This window comes from Cynoglossus semilaevis, chromosome 7 (assembly GCF_000523025.1).
Source record: "Cynoglossus semilaevis isolate Cse_v1.0 chromosome 7, Cse_v1.0, whole genome shotgun sequence".
NCBI lineage: Eukaryota > Metazoa > Chordata > Actinopteri > Pleuronectiformes > Cynoglossidae > Cynoglossus > Cynoglossus semilaevis.
Window position 1 is genome coordinate 8,096,042 of NC_024313.1, and position 20,956 is coordinate 8,116,997.

Consider the following 20,956-nt stretch of genomic DNA (forward strand, 5'->3'; position numbering starts at 1 on the left):
ATATCTGAGAGATGTGCAGATGTGTGTGGGGGAACACACACACATATATATATATATATATATATATATATATATATATATAAACTGAAAACAATACAGTATGTTTTAAAATTAAATGTTTTAAATTGTTAATATAGCTATATGGTAAATCAAAAATATATAAAAATAATAGAAGTTAATGTTAATGTAAAAATATGAATTGACCTAAACTGAGTGTGTGTTTTTCCTCAGGATTATCTGGCCTACATCATCGAGCACTCTGGTTTGCTGATTCGTCCTGAACAGGTTTGTTTTCTGTTCGGAAACATCGAGGACATTTATGAATTTAACAGGTAAGAAAAGAAGATAAAAAATACCTATTTGCAAAGTTCCCATTCTAGTTTCTTTTAGTGATAGTTTCACTGTTAATCTCGTTGTTAGCCCAGCGAATCTCTGTTGTCAGGTGAGTTGGTTTTACACCAAAATGTTTGTAGAGTGTGGACTGGTTTGCTGTGGATTCAACTAAAAAAAAACAAGCTAAATAAAACAACAGGAAAAATGTTTTTTTCTTTTGCCTGTTTGGTGTGAAATCCTGTTGACTGATTTCCCTAAATGATGGAAAAAGTAAAAGTGTTGTTTTTTTGTTTGTATTTATAATGTTGACACTAGTGAAATAAGGGCTTCTGCCTGTTTCATTGTAATGTTTGACTTGACTGCATGCTTGAAGTAGATTTTTTTTTTTTTTGTTCAACAGCAATGTGCCATCTTCACTTCCTGCCACATAGTATTTATCAGCTGATCACGTGTCTGTCTAATGGCTGCATGTTTGTTTCCTGTCCACAGTGAGCTGCTCCAGGATATGGATCAGTGCCACAAAGACCCAGTTGCTATCGCTCACTGCTTTGTTACAAAGGTAACAACTAGTTATACTCTTGCAACAAAATAATTGTGCAGTAATATTTAACATTAATTTCACTAGTGAAAATCATTTTTAATGATGTTTTATTTTGAAGACACCTTCACTAAGCCTGTTTTTTTGTGTGTTTCAGAGTGAATATTTTGAGGTTTACACTCAATACTGCACCAATTACCCCAAGTAGGTCCTCACTACGGCTACTTCATGATAGATTCACACTTGATCGAACCGTCCTCATTCATTTTTAGCAGTTAACTGTACCCTGTTCACACCTCTTTGTATGTGTGTCTGACTTGTCCCAGTTCTGTGGCAACACTGACAGAGTGCATGAGGAACCAGTCCTTGGCTAAGTTCTTCAGAGAACGTCAGGCTCAGCTAAAGTGCTCACTGCCCCTCGGTTCCTTCTTGCTGAAACCAGTACAGAGGATCCTGAAGTACCACCTGCTACTTCAAGTGAGAACCTGGCCCAGAACTGTGCTAGGTTATTTTGCAAATGTGCAAACCTGGGGTTTGATGTTATTGGGGTTATTCTGCAGGAGATAGCGAAGCACTTTGACCCTCAGGAGGAGGAGGGTTTGGAGGTGGTCCAGGAGGCCATCTGGACCATGACTGGTGTGGCCTGGTACATTAACGACATGAAGAGGAAACATGAACACTCCATCAGGTTGCAGGTAGGTAACGGCTTCTCTCACGGACTAATGTTTGGAATATTTCAGAGCAGAACTGAAGCTCTGCTTCTGCAGGAGGTCCAGTCTTTGCTCCTGAACTGGAAAGGTCCGGATCTCACCACCTTTGGAGAACTGGTTCTGGAGGGAACATTCAAAGTTCATCGAGCCAAAACCGAGAGAACACTCTTCCTCTTCGACCGCATGCTGCTCATCACCAAGCACCGCGGAGAACACTATGTCTACAAGGCCCACATCTCTGTGAGGAACCACAAACACTAGGACGTTGAAACCTGAAGTACTTTGACTTGAAACGACCCTGAGTTGATGTACTGCTTCCTGCTTTCAGTGCTCCACCCTGATGTTGATCGAAAGCGCCAAAGATTCTCTGAGTTTCAGCGTCACACACTACAAACATCCCAAACAGCCCCACACTGTCCAGGTGAGACCATAAACTCAACCTTGTTGGAGAAATTTTAACAGTTTTACAGAGTGGATCAAAAATAAATCTGGATTTAATTTGCTGTTCATTTCAAACAGGCGAAAACTGTGGAAGAGAAGAAACTGTGGGCCCATCACATCAAACGCATTATTCTAGAAAATCACCAGGCCATAATCCCACAGAAGGTTAGCAGCCAGTTTTAGCCAGTTGGATTCAGTTCTGACTGGTTATTTATTTTCAGTTTTTTCATATTCAGTTTTTTAACCAATGTTTACTAGTAGTAACCAGTATAATAACCAGTGTGGCCTGGGTAATACTGTTTCAACTTTGCTCAATCTAATATAATTAAGTTATATTTAGTTTATAATCGTTGGATTTAATATAATCTACTGTTATCAATTTTAATCCAAGTTAAACTTTATTTTAGTTTTACCTGGTTTGGATATGATGACTTTAGACTTCAGCCTTTACAGCCATTTGCACAAGTGCTGACACGCAGTGCAGGCTCATTGGAATTTAAGGTGTGGTTCTCTCACTGTCAGATTTTTTACAGATAAGAAAAGGAAAAAAAAAACAGCTTCAAAGAACCATGTTTAAAAGGTCACGCAAACAAATGTAAATTGTTAGAAAAAAATGTACAGAAAGCCAGAACTTGAATAGCGTCACAGAATAAAATCTCAAATCCCTGTGAAATGTTTCAGGAATTATTTTATGAAGTTAAATATTCTATTTAATTACACACTTCTAAATTGTAGCATCCCTGGTTCAAACTATTTTTTGTTTAATACTGTTTAATACTCTTTAATCCGATAATTACCAGTTTAAAATAATACTATACAGGTTTACAGCATAGTCCAGTTTAATGCCATAAACCTGTGTAAACATGCATTTCATCTTTTGTCAGGCAAAAGATGCCATCCTAGAAATGGATCAGATGCGTGAGTAAACAAATTTGTTAATTTTCATTGAAGATGTAAATGCTTTAGGTAAACAGTTTTTAACGTGGCTGCAGCTGTGTCTTTTTCCGTCCCACTCTTCACAGATACTAACCGATACCACTACAGTCCTGATCGCCTGAAGAAAGAGTTTCGCCGTAAAAATCGTGGATTTCGCCGGTCAGGTGATTACCCCCAGTTAGATCACAACTTTTTTTGCTCAAACTGCCTTCTCTACCTTTCAGTTTTGAAGTTGCTTTGTTTTTGTTCCAACTAGAGCCAAACAGGCCGACACCCACTTCTCAGGCCAAAGGTATGGTTTTCAACTTTTTTTTAGATGTCTGTGTATAAATATCAAATGTGATTGGACAATTATGTGTAAAATATATTTTTCTCTTTTTATTTTGTCTTCTGTGGTCAATGTTCTGCACTTCAGTCCCGTTGAAGGTAAGTTCAGCTTTCGCTGTAGAATCTGAAGACCTAAGCGTCAGCGTGGGTCTCTAACCTGGTCTTAGTTCCTCCTGAGATTAACAACACAACATTCTCTAGTAGCTCATTTGTTCCCGTGAGGTTAAGGTTTTAAGAAATTGTGCAGAACACAGTCAGGCCTGGGGTTTTATGGACGCTTGAACACCCCCTGCAGGCTGATATCAGCTATAGCAGCCCAGAGGGTCCAGTCAGGGATCAATCTGGAGACGAGGAGTCTGGTAGAATTCAGGATCTCCTGAAGGACCTGGTCCAAATTCAGGAGGAGCAGGTAGAGGACCCCCATCAGATTGAAGAACAAGACATTGACGAGGTCCTGCTGGAGGACCATCAGGTAGAGGACTTCACCAGCTCAGTTCTGGCCTCCATCTCCTTCTGGTCCCTCAGGGTTCAGATCTTTGAGTCCAGTTTGGTGACGGTGAGGTTTCCTGCTGCAGATAAGGGCACCCCCTGCTGCCCTGCTGATTAACAACAGCTCAGCTTCAGGACAAGGTTCAGGTCTAGGGTCTTGAAGGAACAGAATTATTTTTTAGAACTTATCCTGAAACTGATTCTGGTTCTGACTTGGATTTACTTTGACTGATCCTACTGAGCATGTCACAGGCATATAAACCAATGACTGATGAGTAACTATGACATTCGCTGTGATTTATGTTCTGCTAACAATTAGCTTCTTTTTTGCCTACAATTTGCTTTTTTACTTTAAATTGTAGCGGGTGTTGGGTGTTGTCTTCTTAACTGCTAACATGCTAACATTAGGTAATATGTTAGCCTCTTTCCTGCTCATTTGAGCTTCTTTACAACCACTGGTTACTAACATTGGTACACACTATATGTACCAAATTCTATACAGCACAAATTCAATCATTTTAAAATGTTTGCTTTTTGTTTCAAAGCAAAGAGAAGGGGGCATAATTTCCCGTTTGGATTCACAACATCTTGAAGAAAAAGAAGAAGACGATAAGGGAAGAAGTGAACAGGAATCTGGGCAGGTGAACAAACTCTTATTTCTGTTATTTCTGTTAAGGGATGTTTATATTAAAGCAAATGAGTGTCAGCATCTTCAGAGCTTACAGTGGTCAAAGGTCTGACAATCCAAAACTGTGTAAATATTAACTAAGCTGTTGTCAAACAAATAAAATAACATCTAAACTAGGGTTCTAATTTTTGCTAAATACCTGTTTTTTGTAGGTCCAGAAGACAACCTCAGAATCTGAACCCACAGAAAACTCTGAACCAAAGTCCTCCCCCAAACCAGATGTTCCTGTGACCTCAACATCTCCTCCCGAATGTGAGGAAATGGAGCTCGAAGAAAATACTGAGTCCAGGGATGAAGAACCGTCTGCAGTGTCAGATCCAGAACCAAAGACCCAGAGCAGTGAGGAGTATTCAGAGGAAGATGATGAGGAGAAGGAACCAGAACCCAGCAGGATTCTGCCCTCCTCAGTTCTTGACAGATCTAGTGCCATTGCAGAGCACTTCAGCAGCAGCAGAGGTGGTGTGGATCTGGACCGTGCCCAGTCTCTCTCACCACGGTCACCTGGCTGGACAGGCAGAAGCTATCGCCTCAGCACTAAACGGGAAGACCAGACCTCTGGACTGGACTGCATCTGTTCGGATCTGTCCGAGGCTTTTTCCACAGCCGAATCTGCCGTGGTGTCCCCTCGAGATGACAAGCTTTCTGATGTCAACAATGGACTTTGCCAGAGGCGGGACTCCATTCTATCCAAACAAGACAAGTTGCTTATTAACAAGATCAAGAGCTACTACGAGAACGCAGAGAACCAGGATGCTAGCTTCAAACTGCAGCGTAGAGAGAGTCTGACCTACATCCCAGTCGGGCTGGTCAGGAGTTCAATCAGCCGACTCAACAGCATCCCAAAAGATGAACCGGTTTTCACCACTCTTCAGCAGGCCTCCATTAAAACCACTCCAGCTTTAACTGAAGATGCCACGGTCTCTGGTGGAGTGCTCGACTTTTCCAGTTCCACTCAGACAGATAACCACCCAAAGAATAACACAGAAGATCTGATGTTCTCGTGTCAGGAGAATCCACCTTTGGATGAAGAGTTCAGACCCTCATCTGAAATGATCAAGATCTGGCAGACAATGGAGCAAGAGATTATTGGAACACAGCGACTGGACACCCCGCGGATTGTAAGAGGACCAGACCTTCCCCTTTCGGATTCTAACAAAATTCCAAAGAAGACCTGTGACCCAATAAAGGAAGTGTCTGACATTAAATCCACTACAAAGGAGTCCAAATCCTCAGGTGTGGAAGAAAGCTCAGAGGTCCTCAGGGAGCCAGTCTCTCAAGTGGATCAACTGAAGGTAGCAGGAGGAAGTCGACCAGAGGAGGTCTCAAATGACAAAGACTTAGACCTGAGGATGAGCAAAGTCCAGCACCTGGCTCGAAAGTATAGCCAGAAAATCAAAACCACTAAGTCTTTAGTGCGACCTCGAAAAATGGTTCTGCCCTGTGTGATGGAGGAGGCGGAATCTTCAGGTACGGACTACAGCAGGCTGTAGCAGAAATTACTGAATTTATTCATTCACTTGGATTACAAATCATTCAGTATTTGTTTTCTATTTTTCATCATGTATTAATTTGTTATTTTTTATAGAACATAAAAAGTATTTAATTAACAGATTGTTTTTTTGCAGGAAAACAAAATCCTAGTCTGATGCACCAGATCTCTGTTCCACCATCAAGTCCTGAAGGCCGGGCCTCCCCTCCAATCTTGGAGCCCTCAGGCCAGACCTGCCCCCGTGGTCTCCTCAGTCCTCCTCCAACAAAGGAAGACTTTACCTGGCCTGATGTTCGACAGTTGCGTTCCAAATATTGGGAACATCAGAGACCTGTGGAGCAGATGTTGGAGAGAGGTATGAGGAGGCACTCCAGCTGCCTGTGTGGACCTCTGAGGTCTTCTGGTGACCAGAAAGAGGCTGAAAAACAGATCCAACGAGCCAGTTCTCTAGACCTGCAAAGGTGCCAAGATCAGGGCGTGAAAAACAGCTACGGAGGTTTCTTTATTGCAGCTGAAGCACTGTTGACTGAAGATCCTGATCACAAGATCATCGTCATGGAGAAAATTCCAGAAACCGAGTCAGAGTCCACTGAGGTAGACATCAAATCTGAAGATCAAGAAAAAGACAATGGTGGTTACGTGGAGATCCATTCTCCAACCAGCAGGGAGAAGATCTCCATTATGGCTGTCATCGACCGCTGCAGGATTTATCAGGACTCTGATGAATACAAGCTAAGAACAAACCCTGAATCAGTGAGACCTCAAGAACCCGACAAGACTGCTGGGTCTCCAAAAACATGGGAGAACAACGAGACAAGTGAGAAGGTTCCAGAAGATGAGCAGAGTACTGATGAGGGTCCGCAAAGCATAGTGAAAAACCTGACAGAAAAGTTCCAGAGTCTGAGGTGAATGGACTGACCTCAAATCTTCTATCAGCAGTTTGATTCCTGTCCACGAGAGCTTTTATCGTTTTACAAAGTCTTAAAAAACAAAACTGAATTTTTGACCTGTCCGTTTTTAAGTGTCTGTCCTGGTCTGAAACAAAACGAATGAAGCACAAAGTTTCGAATAAATGACAAAAATAACAACGAACTCACGACAATAACAACAAGACAAAAGCTGACAAGCTGTTACTGACAGTTCTGATTGGTGGAGGAACAGAAAGATAATGTTTGGTGTAAAGTTTATAAAAGATTAACCTCTTCCGCTCAAATGTGATTTAGTGAATCTACTGATCTGTGAATTTATCGGCTGTTTATCTGGTTTTGTACATTAAATAGACCCACTCTAAAAATGTCTATAAATAGTGGGATGTTAAAAATAACCTTAGTGAACAATAACAGTGATAAAACATAACAGTGAATGAAACCAACACTTTTATTTGCACCATCAATGCAGTTGTCAGTCAAAAAGCTTCTAATTCTGTCTCTGTCCTCCACCTTTGTCAGACGTACACCCTCACAGCCACACCTCATGTTGGACACCTCAGTGAACACTAATTCATTCACTTCTCACTTTTTAAAGCTGCTGAACAAACATTTTGTACATTAATTTACTGTGGTAATTTGCATAAACCAATTGATTCGGTGATTATGCTAAGACTGCTTAGGGAACTGCAATAATCAGACAGGTGGTCAGAGAGGGAGGAAATGTTATTACCATGATGTTGAAGCAGCTTCCTTTCTTAATACTATATTCAACGATGAAAGCCTTTGAATATGAATGATCCTAATTAACAGACAAATGAGTGAAATCTCATTTGAATTTCTATAGTAATTATATTTGCAAGTAGACTGAGGAAAGAGCTCTCATCACTTGTTTCAAATAGGATTCAAACCCAAAATTTAAGATACCCTGGAGAGACGTTTCCTGCAGTTACCCATAGTAAAAACACTGAAAGATAAATTTGAATATACTGCTGTGTTTTAGTAAAACGGTTAAAATTCATTTAGTACTTGGATAACTCCAATATTATATTATTCTCAGGAAATAGTCAAATAGTCAGTCAGAGGCTCTAGTCACTGCATGGAGCAGACCGCAGTACTTATCTACACTACAGTGCTTCAATAGCACATATACATATGGTGCATGTTGTGAGTCTATCCAAAGATCAGTGATGTATTTTAGTCCAGTTACCTCAGCATCTGTGTTGGTGTTGTCAGAATAAATCAGTTCCAAACAGTGTCATTGCGGTGGTGGACAGTTTGAACCAAGCAGGGAATTTGTTTAATATATTTAGGGAGACGATCCAACAGTCGACTGGAGAGCTGTGTTATGGTGATGGATAGTACAGGATCACAGAATCAGCATATGTAATAAACCCATTAAGATGTTTCCCAGTAATGAAGAGCCGTGTTAATGGCTGGATATTTATCAGATCACCCAGGATATAGTTGTTGGTTAATCAGTGTTTTAAATGTATCATCATATTTTCCTATACACGTGTTATACAGTATATATGAGTCAATTTGAATTATTTTCCTAAATTGCCCATTGGTTGAATGCAGTGTCTACTATATACTATATAGAATAAAAATGATCATCCTGAGTCTGCTTTGAAATATTTATCAGGGAGAAAACTCGCTGCTGCGGTACAGTACGACCACTGGTATTGTCACTCAGTGATGCCACGATGTACAGAGTGTTACTTCAAACCGTCTTCCACAACTTCACACTGGTGTTACAGTTAACTCTCCTACGGCTGTTTCTGTTTTAGTCAACAACTGTGATTAAAGCTCCATAATAAAATCATCTGAATCTGCTTCTTTTCATTTGTTTCACATACAGATGTCTATACTTTCACTAAAGCCCTGACTGTCAAAAGAAATATCAATAACTATGAGTGAAATAGTTTGCCAAACTATAGCTAACATTAGCATGGGCTACAGAAACCTTATCCTAAATCTGTATTACCTTATTATCTTATTCAGAAAAGTAGTTCTAACTGCCCTAACTATTCGTTGTTGTTTTCTTTATTTCTAAGAGCAATACTACAATCTCTATTGAATTAATGGGTGAGATATACAGAGCAGAGTTTTATGGCAAAATGAAAAACACATGATACAGTTGAAACATAAATCCTGATACTGGACATGACCTTAGAATGCATGTTAATCTTCACTCAGGTCTCCATCACCATACGACTACTGAAACTAATTTAGCGGGACTAGTATTAATTTATTTCCATAATCATAATAAGGGTTTTCAGACACAGCTTATTTGGGAGATTTGTCTGTTCCTCATTCATATTTTATTACCCGGAACATAATAAAAGATACGCTGCTTCACATCCAAGGATGCTCACACCAACCTTTTGTACCAAACCTCTGCAGTGAATGAAAATTTAATTGGCCAACTCTGCTGCATACGCTGTCCTCCGTGGGCCTCTCATCATGGCCATTGATTTTGAAGCATTTAATGCAAAGTAGCTCAATCGCACACTCTCCATCGGCTGAGGCGAGGTGGAGTTGTGAAAAGGAGGAGATCAATACATATTTTCCTCGGGATCCATAACACCATGCAGTAAAGTCTGAGCCCAGGCTCAATTCAGTTTTCTATTGAGCTTTATTGTGTGCTGTGTTCCAGCTGTTGTGCATATAGATCACGCATTTTATGTCCCATTGCTCCCGGGCAGATCTTTACAGACTGTGTTTTTTCCCTAAATAATAGTGGTGATGTAACCTTTTAGACATTCTTTTTTAGTGTTTCATCAAGTTAACATGTACTTTTATCTCAGACAGTGCAGAAACACAAGCATCTGTGTGAGTTTAATACACTGACTTTATGATTTCTCAGTAAAATCACTTGTCATTTCTGCAGACTTTCTACATCACTGCTGCTGAGGAGAAACACCCTGTGTCCAGGGAAAGTCTTTCATGCAGTTATTGATTAACTACTTCAACGTCGTTCTCTGCACATCTTCATTGCTCATTAGAGTGTAAAACGCTTCAGTAAAGACTGCTCAAACAGATGGCTGTTAAACCAAAATGGCCTGTGGTTTTTTTTTTCACATGATGCAAAATGTGCAGTGTCCAGAGAAAGGTAACTGTAAATAACTACTCTCCAGGACACAGTAAAGTGATTACCTTGGAGCCCTTGTTTGACGTATCATTGAAGGCAATTGACTCGATGCCTGAAGCATCGTTGTCACTCTGACCTTCAGCTCTGTGGCTAAACTGACACTAATTTAAAGTATGCCCACAGTATCGATAATGTCAGGCAACATTGATTCAAGATTTAGGCAGCAGCAGGTCTGAATGAGATTAAGCTATAACATATTCCTAGGAGATCACGTGATTAAAGGTTAGGCTAAGTCACAATAAATAAAACTTCTTAGAGACGCTGAAGTAACGCCAGAATTTCAATATATCCTTTACAGACTCAGACAGAAGGAGATATGTAGGAGCAGTGAATCCAATGCAACAATATTGTCACAAGTTGAGTGGGAATAAACAAAAAATGGTTGTAAGATTAAATTGGCCACTAGATTTAATAATGTCAACTCACTTTTGAACACAGTGGTGCTGACTTGTTTGCTTTGAAAAGGTCAGGCCTGTGCCAAAGTGCCATTTAACCTTTAACCTGGTTCTGTTGAGCTGAGGCTGTAAGGTCAAGAGACACACGTGTCTGATGTGAATCATCTCCTCAGGCAAAACTGGTTTCCTCTGGCCTGAATCACTCAGGCGAGACTTTTCAACTTGTTTTATTTCCCACAAAATAAAGAGATAAAAGCTACAGTCTACTGTATGATTCTGCCGCATTTCCTACTTTTTGCTCCTCAGTCTCCTGGGTGCAATAGTGAGAGGCGATGAGTTTTTCCACACGCGCAGCTGCTTTATGTTCTGTGTCATTGTTCTCTGCTGTTTTTATCCCCTGCGTTTGCAACGAGACCATCTTCAGTACACAGCCGGTGAAAACCGTTCTGGATTATTGTTTAAATGTATTTGCACAAGGAAAGGAATATCATGTGTACATGTAAAATGGTTAAGTCAACACAGCTGTAACACTGTTGATCCGTATTACTTTCCATTATAAATTCAGGTTGTAGAAAAACGTAATCATCGTCTCAAAAAAATACATTACTTAATTTCCTGAGTGGAAATTTCCCAGTTTCCCCTTTCTCTCACTTTACTGGAACTGCTATTTTTCTTCCTTTTATAACTATTTTCTGACTTTCGCAGTTGACCGTTATTTCACAATGTGCTTCATCAGTTGTCCCGATGAAGCATACAGGAAATTTAGGAGGAGTGACACTTTTATCTTTATGTGTATAAAAGCTGGCATTGCACATTTTACATTTACATTTCCTAATTTCTCCCTGTTTGGTAATGATTTCCAAATGATAAGAAAGCTTTATCAGAGAGTTAATGATTAGCTTGAGATGAGTGGACGTGCAGAACCGTTACATTATCACCATATTAGGTGAGCTGGAGTCATATTTTTAATGTTTATTTATTTACCCCTTTAAGAGAAAAAAACGTTAATGTTTGTCAGAGGCAAATTATGAACAATATCTACATTAAAAAGAAACAAATCACTAAAGTACAGAGTTCCAAAGACCTCCACAGCCACTGGTTTACACTGAAAATGAAGTGCAAACAGTGGTCTACATTCAGTTCCTTCATGTTTTGTGACACATTTACAAATCGCTGGGTAACAGACATAAATAGTTTCTTATTGGACAGATGATGACTCCTCCTTACTAGGGTGTTGACCGACTTTTGTTTTTACTTTCAGTCTTTTTCATTTTACTTGTAGTCAGAGATTCTTAAGAGACACGATGGCTTCAGCAAAGCGAAACAGTGGAAATGGAATTCAAAGTATGGATGTAGGTATCAGATCGTACTTGGACTCAAATGCTAACACATCAACCGTATTAAAATACTACAGAAAGTATTTCTCTGATTTGAAAAAAAAAACATCTTTAAGATGTTTACCAGTTTTGCATTGATTTGTGTGACACGACAGATGGATGAGGTTCATGATCTCCATGATGGCAATGTGACAGACAGCAGATGTGAAACAGAAGATGACAGACATAAACCTGCATATTCTGTAACAGATGTTCCGCCCTGGTATTTGTGTATTTTCCTGGCCATACAGGTGAGGATTGATCTATTTTATTGGATTTTTTTAAAAATGTTGAATCCACAGTAGAGTAGTTTAATGTGAAAAATGATGAAAAAAAAGGCAAGTTGAGAATAACATTTCCTGTGTCAAGGGAGCATGGGAGTAATTACAATGCAGAACATTTGAGGAAGCTGCAGCATGATGCCATAAAGCAGGCCTCAGATCATTGCTCACTCTTTTACCTGGCTGACCACGTGTGCCAGTAAGTTTATGGACGGCTGCTTTAATAGAGAACGGTGTATTGTGATAGTGTGAAAGTGTGTGTTCTCTCCTGCAGTAGCAGCAAAAAGAACTGATGCAAATGGAGAAAGATAAACTGGGCATAGAACAGAAACAGCAAAGGCAGCCTTTTGAAAACGTTCACCTTTTACTGCCTTTTTTTTTGTTTTGTTTTAACATGTGGCTAATATGAGAGGGTGTTCTTGGGCAGACTGTGTGGTGCTGATAAGCTCAAACGGATGGATGGCTTGTCACCACCTGGCTCCGACAGCAGTGACCTAAGGGAAGCCACACAGTGCACTGGTCATAGTATAGATTTAATACAGCAAACAGATGGATGGTGTGTCCAGTGCCTGCTCTATGGCAACTTCCTCACGGGGTTCTGCATTTGTAATCAAGCTGCAGCTCCACTTCTCAGACTCCTTTGTTTTTTCAACAATGCATGTGGGCACTTTGTGAGAAACGTGTTGTGGTCGGTGTTGTATTCATTGTCAGTACGTTCGTCACATTGCCGTCTCTGCCATCCTGCAGCACTACCTGATAGCATTTGGTGCAAACATCGCCGTACCTCTCATCATCTCAGAGGGGCTGTGTCTGCAGCATGACAGCCTCACCACCAGTTGGCTCATTAACACCACTTTCTTTGTCTCCGGCCTTTGCACCTTGTTGCAGGTCACATTCGGCATCAGGTGAAAACACGTTTAATTAGGGAAAGGGTTTTTGTTTTCTTTTTTTAAAAAAAACAAACTAGTTTTGTCTTTGTTTCTGTAGACTCCCCATTCTACAGGGCAGCTCATTTGCATTACTGACACCTTCCATGGCCATGTTGTCTATGCCAGAATGGCAGTGTCCAGCCTGGACCCAGAATGCCAGTCTGGTCAACACCTCCTCTCCAGTCTTTGTGGAAGTGTGGCAGACGCGTATGAGAACAGTAAGACACTAACTGCTTCTGGTGTTAAGGTGGTATGATGAAATATAGACGCTAAATCTGACATTAACATCCCCATGAATACTTGATTTTTTTTTATACCAAAAATGATAACATGTTTGTTTTTCTCAGTCAAATGAAGAATAATGATGCTGATTTTCTCCATTATTGTGTTTGTCAGTTGCAAGGCTCCATCATGGTGGCCTCGCTCCTCCAGATGCTTGTTGGCTTCTCTGGCATCATCGGTTTCCTGATGCGCTTCGTTGGTCCATTAACCATCTCTCCCACCATTTTCCTAATTGGCCTGTCACTGTATGATGCAGCTGGAGTCACGGCTGGCAGCCACTGGGGCATCGCTGTTATGTATGTGCTGTACACTCCAACCGTTGGGTGGGAAATAAAATAGGAGAGAAAACATTTTCTGTTTTAACAGGCCTTAGCTCCTGGGAGGCTGTGGTTTTTATTGCAAACTAAAATCTGCAGAATGTAGTTTTAAACATTTAAATTCAACAATTCCCACTTCTCTGTGGATAAAGTGTCCTACACTGCTAAGAACAGCTCCTCATACCCACAGGACCATGGTGCTGATCATCTTGTTCTCCCAGTACCTGCGCTCTGTGCCCATCCCTGTCCCCATCTACAGTAAAACCAAGAAACTGCACTTCTCCAAGCTCTATATCTTCCAGACCATGCCTGTATGTGTTGGTAGATTGATATGTATACTATACCACATATTTTGGATCAGATTTTTTTAAATGTATATAATAATTTATGCTTTTTTTCTTGTCATGAACACAACACTAGATTCTTCTAGGGATTTCTGTGTCATGGTTGGTCTGCTACATCCTGACCGTCCTCGATGTCCTACCATCTGATCCTACCCAGTATGGCCACCTGGCTCGTACTGATGTGAAGGGTGATGTAATCTCTGAGGCCCCCTGGGTTACATTTCCTTATCCTGGTAAGAATACCAGGAGTAACAACAATTCCCAGGAGATGTTTTGTGTCGGACTGTCCCAGTATTCCTCCAACTTGTCCTCCAGGTCAGTGGGGGGTGCCAACGGTTAGCCTGGCCGCTGTGCTTAGCATCATGGCTGGAGTCATATGCTCCATGGCGGAGTCTGTGGGTGACTACTACGCATGTGCCAAGCTGTCAGGAGCACCTCCGCCCCCTAAACACGCCATCAGTCGTGGTATCGGTGTGGAGGGGATTGGATGTTTGCTGGCCGGGGCTTTCGGTACTGGCAATGGAACGACCTCATACAGTGAGAATGTGGCAGCCCTTGGTATAACAAAGGTAAAGCTTGATGGAAAAAAATTGTAGAACTTTTGTAACATCAACATCAAGTGCTAGTGGAATCACTTAAATTCTTGGTTTTTATGTATCCACCAACCTCTGTGTGATCTTGTTTTTGACAGGTGGGCAGTCGAGCTGTGATTTTCTTCAGTGGAGTTTGTATGATTTTGATGGGGATACTGGGTAAAATTGGAGCTATTTTTGCAACCATTCCCACCCCTGTGATTGGTGGAATGTTTCCAGTCATGTTTGGAGTTATTGCTGCCACAGGAATTTCCAATTTACAGGTAAAACAGTATTGTTTTTTTTATTATTAAATTGTATTTAATACATTCTTAACATGTTTACTACTTTTTTCAGCACACATACATGAACTCCACCAGGAATATCTTTGTGTTTGGTTTTTCTATATTTACTGCACTCACCATCCCAAATTGGTTAAGGAACAATCCTGATTCCTTAAAAACAGGTACATGTTCCATTTTCCTTTATACTTTAGATCATGATGTTTTTGAAGACCCTGAACTAGATGTCTTTTTTTTCTTCTTTGTTTTCTGATGTCTGTCGTGTCCTGCGGCAGGTGTGACTGAGTTGGACCAAGTCTTGCGTGTACTGCTTACCACACACATGTTTGTTGGAGGGTTCCTCGGGTTCTTCCTTGATAATACCATTCCAGGTAATGCTAGCTAATGCTTCATCCTGAACTGTTGTTGTAGGTTGTCTGTTTTTTCAGATTACCTTAAGTTATTTGAAACTACAAACAAGTCAAGTTCCCTGGTTCTTCTATTCACTTAAATAAGAAATCCTGACATTTTAAAACCAGACTCAGTCACTACAGAAAAACAAATATGGCGAAAACAAACATGGCTGGGCTACCACAATTCTGGTGTGAGCTGGTCTATTATTTCCATTATATCACACTGGCATTGCTTGAATATGAGCATTACTGACAGCTGTTGTCGTAGCCCCAGGGTAAGAGGGGCCATATAAATATTGTGTCACTGTGCAGTACTTTGAATTGAAGTGTTATTAATAATGTTATGGGTTTTACAGTTTGTCAGTCACTCTCCCAGTATTCCCTTCCTTTTTTTTAAACCCTAAAGCAACTGACTCTTGGAAATGAACAACTTGCTGATGTAAAAATAAAAATGTCATCCCGGTGAGGTTGTTTACCACAGATTTTCTGGTTGGACGTATTTACACTGCACTTATGTCAAATAAGATAATAGATAATTATCCTTCTATTAACACTGTGTATTGACACTGTGATAAATGGTCCAAAAAAATACATTAATTAATGTATTGTGCTGAACAAAACCAAATATTTTGGTGCATAAAATAGTAAGTTTAGAGAATCTTAGACAGTAATCACCAATGTAAATGAAATAAAACAAAACATTACTGCATTTTAAATGTCTTTTATATTTTAAATACATCTATATATGTAGGCACCAAGCGAGAACGTGGCCTTTCATCCTCTGATACAACACTTCACGAAGACTCCGACAGCACCTTGTTAACAGATGTGTACAACCTTCCCTTCGGCATTACCTCCTGCCTGGCATCTCGGTCTTGGGTTCGCTACGTGCCTTTCTGCCCACAGAATGGAAACAAAACCAAGTACGACGTCGCCAAGAAGTCAGTGGAATAAGCACAGCAGACCCAGTGGCTTGGTAAATAACTACAGAAGATACTTCAACTAGTGCGAAAACCTAATAAGTATTTCAGATCAGCACAATTTTTGACATATGCCAAATCAAATGTGTAGTGAGGTAATGTTTTATAAACTTAAACATTCAACTTTGTGGTGAGAAAATGTTATTTCAGTTTAATCATTTCTATGTTGAACTATTGTTTAGGAGATAAATAGGTGATAAAGAATAGCGTTCTATTTATTCTTCTCTTCCAAAGGAAATTAAATTTAGCCTGTAGGTATATTTATCCTCCCTCAGTGCCGTCTCCACAGTGATACTGACAGGTACTCGAAAACAAAGAGCAGCAGTAGCAGCACTTAAAGCTGTTACTGTGTTTCCTCTTTCAAATGCAGACATCGATAAAACTTGCGTCATCTCTCCAGGCCTGTTTGTATTGTATTTCAGGAAGATGACAGTGTGCTAAGGGTTAACCCAAAAAATGTTATTTTTAATTTGTCTTTTCTCTGGAAAGTATTTCATGTTTCCAAGGTTAGAGTTTTAAATAGATGCCTGCCTCCAATTTGCATTTCAGTGGACTGAACTAACAATGACATCATCGTTACTGCCCACTAGTGACAGTTTCGGTTTTTCAGACAGTTTGTTTTTCTCCTTTTTATGCCTTGAGGATTTTTTTTTTAATGTTTAAACTCTACGTTATATTTTCACTGCTTGTTTCGTTTCTAAGAGCATAATTGGGTCTTTTATGAATCCTTGCAAACATTCAACTAGCACCTTAATCTTTCTGACAGGTATCATTGCTGATGGTGTTGTAGAAGATAGAGAGGGAGAAAACATGTCTGCAGGGGGAAGATATCTATGACCAGTATGTGCTTCTGTACTGCAGGCAACAGTTCTCTGCACGCTCCTGCTAATGGATTCATTCAGACATATTGTAAATATTCTATGTATACAGCTACTGTCCAGTTTTTCACCGTAGGACTGTTTCTTTAAAACCTGCAGTCAGGTTTAATACGTCTTCATGCCTGCTGGGAGAGAAATCCCTATATTCATGTAATAAAAATGTGAAAATAAAGCAAATACTGTTTACACAGCAAATGTGAAAATAAAGCAAATACTGTTTGACTCTATACAGCCATAATTAGTACAGACTGGAGTCCATACCAGAGGCCATTAGTTCTTAAAGACCTTGAAACATTTGTCGCAGAACTGACTGGATTACAAATTACTCTGATGTATGTACTGTATATGCTCACTTTGTGTTAACTGTTTTAAATATGTCTGAATTCTACATATATTCATAATATAACTATTTATAATACTGCAGTATCATCATATTTCCATGACTTCCATTCACGATTCCCCCCTTTCTCTTCATTTTCTATTAATGTAACACCACAGCTTCTTTTTCTGCAGTGTGTGCAGGCGTTGTGTTCTAAAGTCAGACGTGAGGTAATGGCAGGGTATTTAGGAATGTTTTTTGCTAAAACATCTAACATCTTAACACCTAAACTTTGTTCTTTGCCTCCTCTGCCTCCAGGATTCTACTGCGCCGCTTTTAAATGCAAATTGCATTTCAGACACGAGGCACTGCAGTTGAACGCTAGAAGGTCCAGATGGTTCAATATCTGACGAAGTGCGATAATGTTCACATTTTACTGCAATGTTTGTCACACTCCTTTCTTTGCAGTGCCATGTTCCGATGTTCTCTTTTGACCACTAGATAACGCTACACACAAACTTTCCAATGGATTTGGGCTTGTGTGAAAAGGAAAGTAGACGCTGCAATGTTTTTATTTAATTATTTTTGTCCAGTTACTAGAAGCCCTCCACCTGTTATATATAAATTAATATGCGCTGGGATATTCTAAATGTGTTATTTCGTGTGGAAAACTGACACGGGATGTAAACAAACGCCACGTGTGGCGTTTCAAATGACTCGTTACTGCTTAAGCTTCTGTATGCGCTTCCCTTTTGTGAAGTAAACACGTGGATTAGTTATAATCGATAGTCATAATTTACTAGGAAACATCTCTTGAACCTCGTTTCACACGGACAGTGTGGAAATTTACTTGTTACTACATTTTACGGAAATCACCAGTTTTGATAACGTCAGGGTGGTTCTCCTGATGTACGTGAATGTAGCACAGCTGACTGCACAGACCTCAATTTCCGGACGAAAGCGGAATAAACCAGCCATGTCAAGCAGAGAGTAAGGTACGGAAACACGTTTTTAAAATAAAAGTATTGAAAAAATGAAGAACAGTTTAAATAACAATGCAACGGTTTAGGTAAATGTAAACATTTAATCGATAAATAAGAAATAAATGTTTAAAATATCAATTAGTGCACCATACATTTGTAAAACGAAAAATTGTTTCAGAATGTTCACAATAAAATGTTAATACTCAGTATGATTGATTAATTGTTATTGTGATTGTTGCTGATGTTTTATTTATTATATACCGCAAATTAGTAAATGCTTAACGCGACACACCTTTACTTTGAAAAGTCTTACAGGAAGTCCCGTTATATTTACATTTTAATTCTTGCTGGTGTAGCGGTACTTGTTCCTCCATGGTCTCCCTGGAGGCTTTTAGCTACTAGCTTGATTACATTCCGGGGTCAGGTGAAATATTCCTGTATTTGATCGGTCAGTTTATGACATATTATATTAAAAACAAATAGGGTAGTTTGATAAGTTTTACAGATCAGGACGGGGAGGGCTAACGAAGGGCTGATGTTTCCTTGTGGTGAGATGTAAACTTGTTTCTCCTGTTTTCTCTGCGAATCCTCGGTTGTGGAAGCAGTCCTGCCAAAAAAGGTCAGTTGGTTTAGTTTATTCCTTTATGAATGTTTTCGTTACATTTACTTAGTTTGATATGTGTCTATTAACTGTAACGCCGCGAGCAGCAGATCAGCGTGAGAATCTTTGACCAGTCGTGCTTCAAAGGAATGTCATGATTTACATTATAAATAAGCAAGGGTCAAAGGCATGTGAGGGTTCGCTACAGGAATATATTTCATTTGATCACGTAATATTTCGCTACGTTAGTCACAATCAGACGGCGAACCTTAACAGAACATTTTTTCGGGAAGAGGAGATAAAGTTGAGTCAACGGGGAGAGGAAGACATTAAGGCTACAATATGAACGGCAACAACAGTAAAACGCCACGATCGCCACTGTACAGTACTCACAATGACCAGTTATTTGCCAGAAGAGCATTTCAAAAATAACTATTTTTGTAGCAACAGGCTGGATACACAGGTACTAGATAATAATGGCAGAAGCAACATGCTACTTGTTGTGCAAAAAAGTTTGTGAAAAGGAGAAGGAAACACCATATATATAGCTAAATATATTATCAACATGCCTACGTGTTCAGGAGCAAAGTAATTCTATGTTGGTAATAATAATAATAATAACCTGTTGTCTAACCACTGTGTGTCACACATTCCTACACACTTAACATTGCATGTTTTTCCAGCTTGTTCCTGAAGCCAATCTGTGGTCATGTCCACCATGGAGAGCACCCAGGTGACCCTGGTTGTCAGAGGTGAAACGTCCCTCGGTATGTCCTTCTACTGTTCTGACCAAATGCTATTAACCACAAAGGAGACAGCACCTTTTTTTTTTTACTAAACTCTTATAATACTTGGGATTATGAATGTGTTTTTAATGAATTAACTAATAGTTTTTCCATCTTTAGTGGACGCATACAAGAAGGTCAACACATTAGAAACATAGGCACCGTGTTTCACAAATGTATTTTGTTTTTTGTTTTAAAGTGGCTTCAGGTCAGTTTTGAACATTTCTAGGTGAGGTGATTGCTGCCGTTGGGAGCTGTGAAGCCCTGGGAAATTGGAGCCATAAGAAAGCTGTCACCTTGCATCCTGATGCTAATGATGGGTAGGTGGAAGTTAAGGTTTGATGTCTCAAATATTACCCATTCATTCTAAAGTATTGGTGTCAGTGTCCTTTTCTCACAGGGGTACATGGACTGCAACAGTTAGCGTACCTACAGGAGTGGTTTGCCAGTACAGATATTTCAGAGGCTTCTTTCTGGAGTCTAAGGTGAGCATTGTCTTGGTCTGTTTTTACCTTTTACTTACGGCTCAACGATGAGCCAAAAGGTTATCCTAGTTCTTCGCAGTTTGTATTGAGGACAGTAGACCATTCTGGGTGGTTTTTCAAAGATAACATTATTTAAAATAATTCACCCTAACATATGTTCAATTTGCTTTTGACACTTTTTTAAGAAAGCTTGTGCTAAAGAATGAAGTGTTGTTGGCTGGCAGCTAGCTCCACTCTTTTATTTGGTGCTTCAAATCTAAAGAACAGGTTCTATGGGATGTTGGCAGGAAGTCATTCAAATTACTTTTAGAATTCCTCAAGTGTTGTCTCTTCACCCATGTACATGAATTTCTCTTGGTGTCTAGTTTCAGTTTGATCATGTTGTTGAACTTCCAGAAAGAACTTCCTCTTTCTTTCTTTTACAACTGTGTAAACTTCTTTGTGTAGGAATGAAAACAAACAGGAACAAAAGGGTCACATTTCTGTATGAGTAAGTTTAAAGAAAAGTTACAGCATCTTCACCTGTATTTTTATCTGTATCTATCATTTTCCCATGGGTGGATAACACTGTTATTTTTGAAAAGGCTTAACATTCCTTGCAGATAATTCATGTTATTAGATTGTTACAGTTAATATGAGCTGAGAAAAAAAGTTTTCTCCTCACACGTGTGTTAAAAACGCTGAAATCCCATCTTTGTTTTCTT

At 39.7% G+C, this 20,956-nt stretch overlaps 3 protein-coding genes and 1 long non-coding RNA gene across 13 annotated transcripts in view; 3 read left to right on the top strand and 1 right to left on the bottom strand.

Moving 5' to 3' along the window:
* Nucleotides 1–8,712, top strand: part of LOC103381052 (pleckstrin homology domain-containing family G member 3-like) — a 14,051-nt gene extending 5,339 nt beyond the window's left edge. For 5 of the 9 annotated variants that reach the window (XM_025056838.1, XM_025056839.1, XM_025056841.1 and 2 more), the window contains exons 4-18: nucleotides 232–332; nucleotides 823–892; nucleotides 1,029–1,075; nucleotides 1,198–1,348; nucleotides 1,432–1,821; nucleotides 1,910–2,002; nucleotides 2,101–2,187; nucleotides 2,907–2,940; nucleotides 3,045–3,122; nucleotides 3,215–3,250; nucleotides 3,374–3,384; nucleotides 3,581–3,841; nucleotides 4,320–4,415; nucleotides 4,615–5,929; nucleotides 6,088–8,712. In XM_025056838.1, the coding sequence (XP_024912606.1) occupies nucleotides 232–332; nucleotides 823–892; nucleotides 1,029–1,075; nucleotides 1,198–1,348; nucleotides 1,432–1,821; nucleotides 1,910–2,002; nucleotides 2,101–2,187; nucleotides 2,907–2,940; nucleotides 3,045–3,122; nucleotides 3,215–3,250; nucleotides 3,374–3,384; nucleotides 3,581–3,841; nucleotides 4,320–4,415; nucleotides 4,615–5,929; nucleotides 6,088–6,860 (3,543 nt within the window). In that variant the 3' untranslated portion in view covers nucleotides 6,861–8,712. Of the gene's footprint in view, nucleotides 1–231; nucleotides 333–822; nucleotides 893–1,028; nucleotides 1,076–1,197; nucleotides 1,349–1,431; nucleotides 1,822–1,909; nucleotides 2,003–2,100; nucleotides 2,188–2,906; nucleotides 2,941–3,014; nucleotides 3,123–3,214; nucleotides 3,251–3,373; nucleotides 3,385–3,580; nucleotides 3,842–4,319; nucleotides 4,416–4,614; nucleotides 5,930–6,087 lie in introns of all 9 variants that reach the window. The other 4 variants (XM_017033816.2, XM_017033821.2, XM_008313229.3 and 1 more) reach the window with 4 other exon arrangements.
* On the bottom strand, nucleotides 3,315–4,740 carry LOC112487214 (uncharacterized). Its single transcript, XR_003050094.1, has 2 exons — nucleotides 4,602–4,740; nucleotides 3,315–3,930 (listed from the first exon to the last, which is right to left on the bottom strand). It is a non-coding gene; the product is annotated as an uncharacterized LOC112487214 (long non-coding RNA).
* A 2,958-nt stretch (nucleotides 8,713–11,670) lies between the features above and the next one.
* Nucleotides 11,671–17,265, top strand: LOC103381051 (solute carrier family 23 member 1-like). 2 transcript variants are annotated; one of them, XM_008313225.3, is made up of 13 exons: nucleotides 11,671–11,778; nucleotides 11,919–12,053; nucleotides 12,831–12,988; nucleotides 13,071–13,230; nucleotides 13,409–13,590; nucleotides 13,802–13,922; nucleotides 14,032–14,188; nucleotides 14,271–14,524; nucleotides 14,647–14,811; nucleotides 14,885–14,993; nucleotides 15,105–15,200; nucleotides 15,973–16,197; nucleotides 16,968–17,265. In XM_008313225.3, exons 1-12 carry the CDS (start codon nucleotides 11,731–11,733, stop codon nucleotides 16,173–16,175), a joined length of 1,788 nt encoding a protein of 595 aa, XP_008311447.1. In that variant the 5' UTR covers nucleotides 11,671–11,730; the 3' UTR covers nucleotides 16,176–16,197; nucleotides 16,968–17,265. The 2 variants fall into 2 exon arrangements, with proteins under 2 accessions (XP_008311447.1, XP_024912657.1); XM_025056889.1 differs by having other exon boundaries at nucleotides 15,973–17,265.
* A 1,439-nt stretch (nucleotides 17,266–18,704) lies between these two features.
* Nucleotides 18,705–20,956, top strand: part of gpcpd1 (glycerophosphocholine phosphodiesterase 1) — a 10,370-nt gene continuing 8,118 nt past the window's right edge. The window contains 4 exon segments of the mRNA XM_008313222.3: nucleotides 18,705–19,000; nucleotides 19,666–19,749; nucleotides 19,997–20,087; nucleotides 20,168–20,252. Coding sequence (XP_008311444.1) covers nucleotides 19,692–19,749; nucleotides 19,997–20,087; nucleotides 20,168–20,252 — 234 coding nt within the window. The 5' untranslated portion in view covers nucleotides 18,705–19,000; nucleotides 19,666–19,691.

Excerpts from the sequence above, each read along its gene's own strand:
- LOC103381051 (XM_025056889.1), top strand. The coding sequence starts at position 11,731 with ATGGCTTCAGCAAAGCGAAACAGTGGAAATGGAATTCAAAGTATGGAT. Across the intron at positions 14,189-14,270 it reads GGTTACATTTCCTTATCCTG|GTCAGTGGGGGGTGCCAACG; the intron begins GTAAGAATACCA and ends CTTGTCCTCCAG. Across the intron at positions 14,812-14,884 it reads CAGGAATTTCCAATTTACAG|CACACATACATGAACTCCAC; the intron begins GTAAAACAGTAT and ends TACTTTTTTCAG.